A 13,510-nucleotide genomic window follows, 5' to 3' on the forward strand; every position below is an offset into this window, starting at 1 on the left:
AGCTGCTCTTTTCCTTTAATAAACAGACAGCTCCAGTTCGACTGCAGGCGCGCTAACGGCGCTAAACGAGCTAACACAGCTAACTGGTAAACGGTGCCTGGACTCCGGTGTCACGGCATGTAAACATGACATCATATGCGTCTTTTCTGGTCAGTCGTCATGGAAACGGGTTGTGCGTTAACCTAGTGACCAGCACAATAAAAAATAAATTAGTGCTGGGCGCTAGGTTAACGCATGACGCTTACCAGTTAGCTCCGTTAGCTCGTTTAGCGGCGTTAGCGCGCCTAAAGTCAAACTGGAGTCTGTTGATTAAAGGAAAAGAGCAGCGCTACAAATAACCAGCATACCTGTGTACTGCGTATGTGTGCCTGTGTGTTTTTAAAGTTAAGCGTTACTTTAGAGACTCATTTTAACAATCCGGAGTCACGTAAACATGACATAACACGTGTTGTCATGGAAACGCGCTGAGCGTTAACGTGCCCTGCACTAAAATAAATCTTTCCAAACAAAGACTGCATAGTAAATCACCTCCAAACACTCAATGGATTCCTTCCTTCCTTCATTCTGTTTTTTTTTGAGTGCAACATCCAATGTAATTTTTTTTTAGCATAAAAAGCTTAAGACAAACGTGTTAAACCGACGATCAAAAGCTTTAAAATTTAAAATCACTTCTGCAACAACCTCACTTCACCCCATCATTCTAACAAGGACAGAAAACACAATTATCATCACTTTGTCGCACTGCGATAACTCCACTTCACCCTCCTGCACCAAACCTCATGGAGAAAACAGCGTGTTTTCACTCACTGCGACGCGGGCTCTCATGATTGTGCGTCACCTTGTTTCGGTTGAGTTTGAGTCACACGGGAAACCCGAACGGATGATTTCAAACACGGATGTTGCTAAATAAACTAATTTAAAGTTGGAGGAGGCAGCAGTGGATCAACAGCTCCTGTGTGTCGTGACGTAAAATCGCTGATTTTCTCTATGGGGTTTGGTGTGAGCGGGGAGGGAGTGAGTGGTATAAAAAAAGGTGACACAAACTTGTCCAACAGTGAGATTAAGAGGCAAACTTTTTTATATATCACTTTAAAGGTCCAGTGTGTAAAATTGAGGTGAAATTATTTTTATTTGGCAGAAATTGCAGATTAAATTGCACCAGTTTGCCCAGAATGAGCCTTCTATATTTACTATGTATGGTAAGAGTGATCACTTGGCACCATCTAGTGGACGGAAATGTCAATTGTTTTTTTTTGCTTAGTGTCTCAAAGATAATATAATATTGCCATGTAAAGTATTGCAATATTGAACTCTATCAATACTGCCCCCTTGTGGTCGACCAGAGCAAGAGGTGCGTTGTCCGCACTGTTGTAAAATTAACATTAACCCTTTAACACCTCACTGGAGCTGAAACAATTAATCAATTACTAAATTAATCGTCAACTATTTTGATAATCGATTAATCGGTTTGAAGCTTTGCTAACTTCTTAAGCGTTGAGTTTTCTTCTTTTTTTGCTCTAAATAACAAAGAAATCAATAAAACTGGATCATTTTGCTTTGTGGACAAAACAAGACGTTCGAGAACATCGTCATTTCCAGGTTTGACAAACACTGATCAACATTTGTTTAAACATTTTATGAACCAAGCGATTAATCGGTTTGAAGCTCTGCTAGCTTCTTAAAGAAGTTTGAGCTTCTTAAACGTAAAATTTTCTTCGTTTCTTTGCTCCACATAACAAAGAAATCATTAAAACGGAATCATTTTGCTTCGTGGACAAAAAGAGACGTTCGAGAACATCGTCATTTTTAGGTTTGACAAATGTTTCTTTTTTTAACATTTTATGAACCAATCGATTAATCGAGAAAATATTTGAAAAATTAATCGATTACGAAAATAATCGTTAGTTACAGCGCTACACATCAGCAACAAAAGATAGTTGGTGTCTCAAAAGCGATATAACACTGCCATGTACAATATCGCAATATTTCACTGTATCGATACTGCCCCCTTGTGGTCGACCAGCGCAAGAGTTGTGAAATTCATTAACCCTTTAACACCTAACCCAATGTCCAAAATGTTTACTGCTTATTTTAACTATAAAAGGGCAATTATTGACAATTTAGTGCATGTTAAAATGCCGTTTTAACCAGTTAAAACGGAGAAAAACAAAAAATGGTTAATTTAAAAAAAAAAAAAAAAAAACTATTTTGAGTGAAAATGTCCAAAATGAGAGAACAATGTGATTTTTTTCCCTCAAAGTTATTGTTAATTAATAATACACATAATGAGTCACATTCACCGTATACTGAATTTTTTGTTGTTGTTTTTATCCCCAAACAAAAATAGTTTTGCCCTTCGCAGCCTCTCGGAGACTTAAAAACTAAAATTTTACACACTGTACCTTTAAGTGGGCTTTAGTAAAAAGTTCCTCTTTACGACTAAGAATGTTGTTGTCGTTCTCGCTGCGATTAAAAACCCTACAAATGGCCGCGTACCATTCTGAACACTAGGAACGACTGTAAAACAAACTGGGATGTGACAGATTACGACACTTAAGACTAAAAACAGCTTCACAATCTTTAAGAATATCATCAGAGGAGGGGAAAAATGGCAAGATTAGATAAGCTTAGAAGTGACTAATAATAATAATAATAAAAATCATAAAAACAACATGCCTTCATTTTGGATTTTCAGGGGTGTGGTCATTATTATATATATATATTTTTTTGCAGTGTGTTTCCATCACCCACATCTAAAGCGAAAGACAAGGTCTGTACAAGTACTACGACAATAAATTCACAGCAATTTTCAATCAGGAATGAGTGAAGGGGGAGTTTGATCTCCGCCCCATTTTCTTCTTCTTCTTAGAAAGTTCAGTACTCTGTTCAACAGATCCTCGAGGAAGGTCATTATCCAGTGACCGTTCCAATGGAGACTAATAATAATAAATAAATATGTCGAGACACAAAGGAGGCGGGAGACGGCGTCCAGCGAAGGAATGGACCAAGAGATGATGATGTAACCGTTGCAGTACAGTACTTATTTTCACTGTCTTCATAGATCAGGGATCAGTTTTCAGAATAATCACAAAAAAACGGTGATAAAAACAATATAATCCAGAGTCAGGGGAGCGGCGGAGTCAGCCGTTGTACTGCTGCTGGTAGCGCCGGTTGAGCTCGCGCAGCTCCTTCTCGCGCACGCGCCGTGCCTTGTTGGACTTGGTGGAGCGGCTGGAGCGCGTCGACTGCGCCGACTTGATGCTGTGGCAGCGCGACGACGCCCTCTTCAGGAGGTTCTGCGATATGCAGCGCTGCAGGTTCTTCATGGACGACGACGCCGCCATGCTGACGACCCACGGGTGCTTGAGCGCCTGGCCGGCCGTGAGCCGCTCGCTGGGGTCCACCGTCAGGATCCGCTCCACAAAGTCTTTGGCCAGGTTGGAGACGCTGGGCCACGGCTGGGACACACAGGGACAGAGGGACACAGGGACAGACGTGAGACAAAGTTAAAGCTTAAGGTTTCCATCAGGGCGTGGTACGGTTTGGAACGGTTAAGTCCTGGTTGGCTATCACTTCACCCCACAGAGTGGAAGTAAAGTATTGTTTGACAGCTCTGGCTGTCTATTTGTTTGCTTGTTTCCACACTTGCACTTGTCACTATGACCAGCAGAGGGCACCAGATGCCCGTTGCGTGAATGGGGTGAAAGCCTGCCATCTCCGATTGCCTTGTTTTGGTAATATTCCTCAAGGAAACTAGGGCTGAACAAGTGATCGGAACTTTATTGGAAATCGCAACACAGCCTACTGCAATTTTCAATAATTTTTAAAGCCAAAAATTGTCAATATATCATTTTAAACTAAGTATCGTCTTATTTTATTCCACATAATGAAGAGAAAATCCTTGTTTCTCACAGAATAAGGATGTCAAAAATTCCCTGCAATATCGCAATTCCTGTCAAAAATAATTGCAATTAGATCAGCCCAATCGGAAATGCAAAAAAAACCCCACGTACCATTATAGTTACCGTGTGTTAGCTCTGATCGCTTACTCGCTTATTAATCAATTAGTAAATTGCTGTTCCGATAATCAATTTCGTTAATTAATCATTTAAAATCAACCTCTCTGATGAATCGGTTTCTTAAAAAAACCAAAAAAAATAAATTAAGCTAAAACTTGTGGACAAAACAGGAGGTTAAGAGAACATCGTCATCATTCCGAGGTTTAGAAAAACACAGATCGACATTTTCCCGACATTTAATGGAGCAAACAATTGAACATTTAAACAGATAAATCGATTGTGGAAATAACTGTTAGTTGAAGCCATACAAAAATGTGGCTGAAGTGATGTGTGGCGAGTTTGTCTGCATAGCTGTGGCCACAAGAGGGCAGCAGAGCAACATGAATTTGATCCTGTTTCATCCACTCCGATCAAACACTCCTGTAAACAAGAATTGTTTGTTGTTGTTTTTGTTTGTTTTTCAACACACTGTGCTTCATTTTTGTTTTTTTCTGATGTTGTAAAACTTTGAATTTGAGGAGTCATGTTCCCACATTGTTTTTAACAAGGACAACTTGTCAAATGTTAATTAAACGATCCATTTATTTATATATATATATATATATATATATATATATATATATATATATATATATATATATATATATATACATAAATATAATAAAAACTCCACCTACAACAGCGCCAAGACTATGATTCCTCTGGCCCTCTCTGGAAACACAAACATTATTTAACACAGATGTAAAGATCCTGCATGTTCCCAATAAAAGTGCAGCTGAGTTTGCTCCCACACTGAGAATATACTCATTTTGCAAGTACTGTACTGTTTAAAATATTTTTTTTTTCTGTGCATTTGGTGCTGATTTTTGTCTTTGTTTTGTTGTTTTCACTTTAAATTATGGAAAAATTGGAAAACCTCTTTAGAGTTTGTCTGACAATGTTATTCACTATATTTTCCAAGTAACGTTCACCTGTTCTCGTGCGAGTTTAAAGCAGTGGATGTCCAACAAAAAAAAATCACATTGTGATTAGAATCTTATTGAAATACTATAGTTTTTATTTCCAGATACCTGTGACTTTTAAAACATCCAGTGTGATGTGTAAATGGAACATTTAGTCATATTATTGTTGAAATTGCACTTATTTTTCTCACGGAATTTCATGTTTTGTAAGTTCTTGTTGTTCATAAGTTATTATGCTATTATTTTACTGGTGCTGTAGAAACATGAGTTTGACGTCCCTGTCCATTTGTGTTCTGAAGGAGCAGCACAATAAATAAAATGGAAGTTTAAATCATTGTTTTAATGATAATCTAAAGGGCAACATGTTCTATCTATTTGAACATAAGACTATATATTCTTCAACATCTTCTGGTATATTCTATCGATACTGAACATTCTCACAACTCAAGTGTTTCATGATTTACTAACACTGACAGACATATGGATAAAGGGAGAGCTTCTCACACATACTTGTGAGTGCGGGTTACCATAAGTTATAGCAGAGCTCCAAATGTTTTATAACTTCCAGAGCAAATATTTCCATAAATAAAGAGAGTGAAATATTCAAGTCGTACAGTGACAAACCTGCAGATGCCACTTTCTAGTCTACTAAGCTATTTAAGCTGATTTATTTTGATTTTCCTGCCCTCATCTTAACTGTTTTGATCCACATTTATGTACATGTATATTCAGGATATACATTATATATTAGGCTGAAACAATAACTTGATGAATCAATTTTATATATACATTATATATATGTATATATGTGTATGTATGTATATACATACACATAATATATATATATATATATATATATAGTAAAATATAACCAAAAATTGTACTTCTTCTTTCAAATTCTGGTAAGTTTATACACATATATGTGTACATGTGTACATATGTACATATATATGTATATATATATATATATATATATATATATATATATACATACATACATATACACATAAATAAAACATATAAATACACGTATATACATACATGTACATGTACATGTATGTATATGTATATGTATATACATATACATATACATATACATATACATATACATATATACATTTATTTACTTAGTAAAACTAGATGTTGCTGCCAAATTCTGAAGAAATTCCTTTAAAGCTTTAATGCATCCATGACACTGTGGTGAGGTTGAGCTGCCATTAACTAATTATATTAATTACCAATTAATCTGTCAATTGTTTTCTGGAATAATTGGTTCAGAAAATGTTGATCACAAGCCCCAAAAAATACTCAGTTTTGATGATTTCTTTGTTAGAAATGAGAGCATTTTCACATTTAAGAAGGTGAAAAATCAGACGGCTAATTAATCAATTCACAAAACAGTTCTATAATCGATTAATCGCTGCAGCCCTCGAGGGTAAGAAACCTGAAAACATTTAGTCTGAGGTCAAGGCGGTCACAGACATGGGAACACAAACAAAACAAAACAACAAAAAAAAGGCCCATGATTTCCTGTAAAACCACTCGGCTTCTATTTGCGCTGGAATCCCTGTACGTGGGACAAACATTATCATTGTAAAAAACCGACGCGCAACATAAACATCCCACACGAGCAAAAGAAAGGAACAGACGACTCAGCATTCTTCTTCCAACTAAACACACAGATAGAGCTTAAATTACTGTGCTTTGACGGGGGTAAAGGAGGGAGTGGGGGGGGGGGCGGGGGAGGCATATTGACTTAGACAAGACAAATAAATGCAGTCGAGAACGGTGACACATCGTGTAAAAATTCTGGAGTGGAGTTGAAAAGGTTTACAAAGTGTGTGCGTGAGTTAAAATCCTGCCGAAAGCTGAACTTCTTGGAAATTTGTTGACAAAACCTCCTGCGGTGTGAAGAATGTATTCCAAATATGGGTGAAGTCTGCTGCAGAGAGTGTGTGTGTGTGTGTGTGTGTGTGTGTGTGTGTGACTCCTCACCTCTCCAGAGAAGCTGTACTTCCCCTTGAGGATCTGCCGGTAAAGCCTCATGCGGTTGTCGTCCTCGAAGGGCATGGTTCCACTCAGCAGGATATACGAGATCACCCCCAGCGCCCACATGTCCACCGCGTTGGTGTACGGCTTCCGCACCAGGATTTCCGGTGCGATGTACTCCGGCGTGCCGCACGTGGTCTTCATCAGACACTCGTCGCCCTTCTTCCGGCTGCTCGCCAAGCCAAAGTCGGTGATGATGATCTTGGAGTCGGCGCCCGGGTGGTAGTAGAGCAGGTTCTCCGGCTTCAGGTCGCGGTGGGTGATCCCCAGAGTGTGGAGATACTTGACGCCATCCAGCACCATCTGGAGCACGCGGGTGGCGTCGCGCTCCGTGAAGGAGCCGCGCGCGATGATGCGGTCGAAGAGCTCGCCGCCGGTGGCCAGCTCCATCACCATGTAGACACGCTCCGCCGTCTCAAAGACCTCCATCAGCTGGATGATGTTGGCGTGGCGGACGCGCCGCAGCACGCACAGCTCCGACTCGCACACCTCCCGGCCCTCGCGGTAACGCGTCTCGATCATCTTGATGGCGTACGGCTGCCGCGTGCTCTTGTGCTCCACGCGGACCACGCGGCTGAAACTCCCCCGTCCTATCAGAGCTTTGATGTCGTACTTGGCGGTGACCCGCGGATCAAACTTGGCCCGATACTTCGCCACCTTCTTCCGCTGCGGGTCCGACAGTTCGGACGGGTCCTTTGGCGTCTGAGCGGAGGCGGTGGGCGTGGCGGCCTGTGCCAGGGCCTGATACGGGGAGGTGGAGTCGGCCTTGTCACCGGCCCTGCCCATCTTGCTTCCGGCGCCATCCCCTCGTATGAAGTGCTTAAAGATATCCGTCTGAGGGGGCGGGGGAGGGTCGACCTGAAAAAACAGCAACACAACTTCATCACAGATGGAAACAACAATAACATCTAATCCTTTACATATGGAGACATAAGGAAACTTTTATTAAGTTTATTTCCTGGCACGATAAAACTATAATAAAATGCATTATTCTCTGTTAGAGTATGAGTTTTGTCATTGCCAAAAAATGTGGGTAAGTTACAAAAACATCCATCCATCTTATACCGCTTTATCCTCCACATGAGGGTCGCTGTGCCAATATTTATTATAGATGTTATTAGGGATGGGGCCGATCCGATCCAGTATCGGTATCGGGTTCCGATACACGCGTAATTCAAGGATCGGAAATTTCCAATCTGATCCATCTGTGCTTTAATGTTGTCTGCTGAAATGTCTCCACAAGTGATTCCCTGACTGCTCTGCTAGCTGCAAAAAGTGGAATGGGTTTCCTGAACAGAGGGCGTGTCTCAATGAGACACAGAGTAATGAGGCACGCCTCCGTTCAGCAAATCCATTCCACAGTTTCCAGCCAGCTAGCAGGCTTGCATTATTGACCAGGAGTTAACCAGGAAAATCAGCTCCGCAATGGTGCATCCCTATATATTATATTAAAAAAATTAGAGTTTAGTACCGTGAGATCTAGTCCACAAGGACTGTATGTTGGTGAGCTAGACAGCATTTGCTAGTCAGTCATGTGAAATTTGAATTTTGAGCCAATTAAAAATGTATTGTGCGTCGTTTATATTCCCCATTTTTCCCTAAAATACATAAAAATACTGATGTATAGATGCTAACACTGTGTTTTCGTGGACGTTACAGAGCTAGTAGCATATATTACATTCACCTTTTGCCTCTACGGAGCTCCCCCTACAGTTTAGGAGGACATATTTTCACACCACCACCGTAAACATCCAGCCATCCATTGGGTAAAAATCTTGCATAGTTTTGCTTTAAATGGTGTAACATTGATTTTTATTAAAACAATATGCTGTGGGTGGTATATTAATATCATAAAACATATTTGTCAGACTTAGGGGGGAGAGGGTGTAAAATATCTAATCTATCTAATTCCTTGTTATATATTAGTCAACAACACAAGGATAAAACATCTGTAACAAGTTATCTCTAATGATATGGTTCATATCCCACTAATGACACCATCTTTGTAGGGAACATTATTACAATCACTGATATTTTGAATGAGAGTAAAATGATATTTGTTTTTCTTTAGAGAAAAAAACCCACAGATTTTTTCTAGCACTTACTTTGTGAGACTCTGTGAGAATTTCATTATTTCCGCTTGCATTTATCAGACTTGTCAACTCTTTTTCGTGTCAAATAGAGAAACTGTTATCACAATCTTGAGATTATTAAGGACACTACTCGCCTGTCTAAGCTGAATATCTGACCATGACCACCATTTTAAAAGCATAATACTTTGACAGCCTAACAAATATTGTACTTCCAAAGACAAAATTAGTCAAAATTAGTATGGATTCAGTCATTTTGACCAGTATTGACTCATACATAGTTATCATCAATGTATATTCAACAACTTTGGGGATGTTTTTGATATTTTAGTGACTTCAGAACAGAAACATGGCTAGAAATAATAATAATAATAATAATAATATGATTATAATCAAAGTGTACATTTTTGACTTTACCTTTTTGACGAGGTCCAGCTGAACATCCCCTGGAGGCTCAGGGAGGACCTTACTGTTCCTGCAACCCATCACATCACTTTGGGCCACTGCCCAGCGAGCCACACAGGCCACCAGGAGCCCTGCCTCATCACCGCAACAGCCGACTCAACAACCTCAGGGCATCCAACATCCAGGCCGTACCCGCGCGGAGACACAGGGTTCATGAATAACGCAGATTACAGCCACTCACGAGCCAACGAGCTGGCATCAGCAGTCGAAGAGTTCACCGATACATCCACTCAAGTCCACTTTAAGAAGTCAGAGTTCAAGAAAGCATCTTGGCAAGCGCGGCGGGCCGCCTCGACTCCTCCAGCAAGGACTTAATCATCGGCTGCTATGTGCCTTTATAGACCTGCAATGATGGCTTCTTGTACACCGTCAGCATCCAGGCGGCAGCTCAATCCCCTCGAAGATGCTAGCAGGGCGCCATGTCAGATGCCATGAAACGTCAACAGTTGTGGAGAAAAAGTGTGGCTGCTCACTGCAAAAATCATCCGGAGCCTCGAAAGTATGGTTTCTATGAGGAAAACTGCAACACCATTCTCTGGATTCATGCAAAACGAAGACCATCAGCCATGCTTTGATCCATTGGGAGAAGTTGCAGTGTCAGCAGTGGTCTTGCAACAGATAAAGAAGCTCCCCTGGAGAATCAGCAGCGGGAGCGTCTGATTAATAAAAGAAAAGAACAGAAGAGAAACATGAGTGGTTAGCCAAATAAATAGGCACAAGGTTTGAGTATATGGTTAACGCTGAAGTCACTTTTTAGTTCACTTAGTTAACAGTTAGTTAGTTAACATTTTTCAAAATTAGAATTCATTGTACTTCCACACACACACGGCTCACGATTCAATTAGATTCCGATTCTTAGGGTCACGGTTCGATTAAAAATCGGTTCTCAATTCAACCGATTCGATTCATACGATTCTCGATTAAAAAAATTATACAATGCATAGTGTGTTGAGGCAAATCATGGCGTCAAAACAATACAGTTTGTACAAGATAATGTGATAATGTGATCACACAAAGGCAAACTCAAGACAAAAGTTAACATTTATTCATTCAAAACAAATAAAAACTTACTTACTGTACAACAAAAATAACTTGCATAAATAAAAGGTTAGACTAGCTGCCTTTTTCTCCCAGAAGTTACAAAAATAAACTGTACACAAATAACACAAACTGGCGTTTTGTGTGGTTTTTCAAAATAGAAACAAAAAATTATTTTTAAAGTTTATGAATCGATTCAGACTTGTGGATGATTAGAATCGTGATTCCTATGTGAATCTATTTTTCCCCTAACCCCTAGTAAACGTCCTCCTCCATATTATTAATAATATTGAAGTTCACAGGAGTAGCTTTCTTACACTATTCCCTGCTAAATTAGGATTATTTCTTCACAAAATGGCCTCATAATTAGAAAAGAGTACAGAACACATTTTGATGACATTTTCTGGGATTGTGGGGTTAATGTCCAAGGAAGAAAATATAGCGGTTAAAACCTTATGATCCTTTTCTGATCGGGCTGATTTAGTGTCATTAGTAGCTGAAGTAAAGAAATGTAAACTCATGAAACACATGAAAAGTGATTAAAAGTAACTTTTTTGTGCTATTAAATGTTATTTGTGATTATACGAAGAATAATAAGAAAGAAAAACAACAACAAAACTTTGGTAACAGTATTGGAAACTGTTATTTTCACCTGTATCAGCACAGCATTTCACACAAAGTACTAATGTTACACAACACACACACTATATATATATGATTACACACATGCTGCAAAGAGGCCAAGAAAACAATCTTAATGTTGTTGGTGATTCACAGCAGTTGGTATGAATTATGTTTGCCATTATAAATAAAAAAAAGGCCACTAAATCAACTGCATATGGTATTTTAAGTATCTACAGCTAAACTGTAAGCATGATTACAGCTAATCAACTGAAAGAAAAAGATCATAAAATGATTGGAAAGGCAGTAAACATGCTTTTCTTTAATGATGTAATGCATTTCCGTGACTATTCAAAGATTGTGTAATCGCGGTAAAAGGGAACAACAACAACAAAACATTAGCATCCAGCCAAATTGTGATGTTAAACATCAGTCATGGTACAGCATTTCACAATCAGAGCGTTAATACATATTTGATTAAATACTTTTAATTAAATGTCGTTTAACAACGTTTCAAATATTCAACGACAACTTTGCCACCATAAAACCAAACTTAGACTATTTGTTTACAGCTATTTAACAGGAAAACTCACTAATATGATAAGAAACGGAGGATTAAACACCTTTAAATGTGTTATGCAGGAGGATTTAATGTGTAAATAAAGGTTATTTCATGACTTTGTGTGACTAAATTCTTGAATAATCAATAAATAGTATCATAGAAGAACTAAGTAATATAAAAAAAATTAGTGTCAGCTATTAGCTATTGACCAAAACTGCAGCATTTCACAATAAACATCAGTAATGGTGCAGCATTTCACAATCACAACTTCAAAAAGATTAAAAACTAATGTTTTGTCATTGTAAAACCATAACTGAACTATCACAGTGTCAAATGGACACAATATTAAAAAGTATTGACATAAATACTAAACTATAGTACACTATTTTTAAACATTTTTACAGCTATTTAACAGGAAAACTCACTAATATGTTCAGAATTTGAGGCTTAATCATCTGTAAATGTGTTATACAGGGAGATTTAATGTCAAATTAAAGGTTATTTCATAACTTTGTATGACTAAATTGTTGAATAATCAATAAATAGTGTCATAGTAGAACTACATAATACAAACAAAATTAGTTCCAGTATTGGCTATTGACCAAAAGTACAGAATTTAACAATAAACATCAGTAACTGTACAGCATAAAACCCATGTTTTGTAATTGTAAAACCATAACTGAACCTAGCTTACACTATTTTTAAAAACTATTACAGCTATTTAAGGAAAGGTAAAGGAGCTAACACAGCTAACGGAAAAGAAAAGTCACTAATATTATAAGAAACAGAGGCTTACACACATTTAAATGTATTGTTCAGTGGGATAAAATGTCAAAATAAAGGTTATTTCATACCTAAATAGTTGAATAATTAAAACATAGTGTCATAGAAGAACTAAGTAATATAAGAACAATTAGTTCCAGTATTGGCTATTGACCAAAAGTGCAGAATTTCACAATAAACATCAGTAGCGGTACAGCATAAAACCAATGTTTTGTCATTGTAAAACCATAACTGAACCTAGCTTACACTATTTTTGGACACTTTTACAGCTATTTAAAGGGAAGGTAAAGGAGCTAACGCAGCTAACGGAAAGGAAAAGTCACTAATATGATAAGAACGCGTGGCTTACACACATTTAAATGTGTTGTTGAGTGGGATAAAATGTCAAAATAAAGGTTATTTCATACCTAAATATTTGAATAATTAAAACATAGTGTCATAGAAGAACTAAGTAATATAAGAAAAATGAGTTCCAGTATTGGCTATTGACCAAAAGTGCAGAATTTCACAATAAACATCAGTAATGGTACAGCATTTCACAATAAGAGCATGACAGTGACCCAGAGCAGCAACTAATGAAAGAGATTTACATACTTGAATTAAATAAGTTATGTTATATAGTAAAACTAAGCTAGTTCAGTATATGACGTCCACAAAAACTTCATAAACTGTTACTCAGACAAATGAATGTGATACTAAAAGGGTATTTACAACTAAATAGTTGTCATATTTGACTTTGTCAAGCATGTTTTCAGCCATGTAAGAAGAAAACCCAGCTTCAAAATAAAGGACAAATGGCACAAAGATAATAGAAAACAAAGCAGAGTGAATGAGATTAAGGGAAAAAAACTTTTTAAGTTAAGATAAAAAAAAAAAAAAGGCCAGGCCTTAAAAGTCATGTCAATGTTTTTTTGCCCAAAA

General features: G+C 38.0%; 1 protein-coding gene across 1 annotated transcript; it reads right to left on the reverse strand.

Annotated features, from left to right (window-relative positions):
- Positions 1 to 3,140: 3,140 nt before the first annotated feature.
- Positions 3,141 to 9,606, reverse strand: pskh1 (protein serine kinase H1; the record flags this gene model as incomplete). The annotated part of the gene is made up of 3 exons (XM_083894028.1): positions 3,141 to 3,458; positions 6,977 to 7,888; positions 9,538 to 9,606. The coding sequence occupies 3 exons, from the start codon at positions 9,604 to 9,606 to the stop codon at positions 3,141 to 3,143; spliced, it is 1,299 nt and encodes a 432-aa protein (XP_083750154.1).
- Between the last annotated feature and the right edge of the window lie 3,904 nt (positions 9,607 to 13,510).

Source organism: Microchirus variegatus, assembly GCF_963457635.1.
Source record: "Microchirus variegatus genome assembly, chromosome: 8".
In the NCBI taxonomy this organism is placed as follows: domain Eukaryota; kingdom Metazoa; phylum Chordata; class Actinopteri; order Pleuronectiformes; family Soleidae; genus Microchirus; species Microchirus variegatus.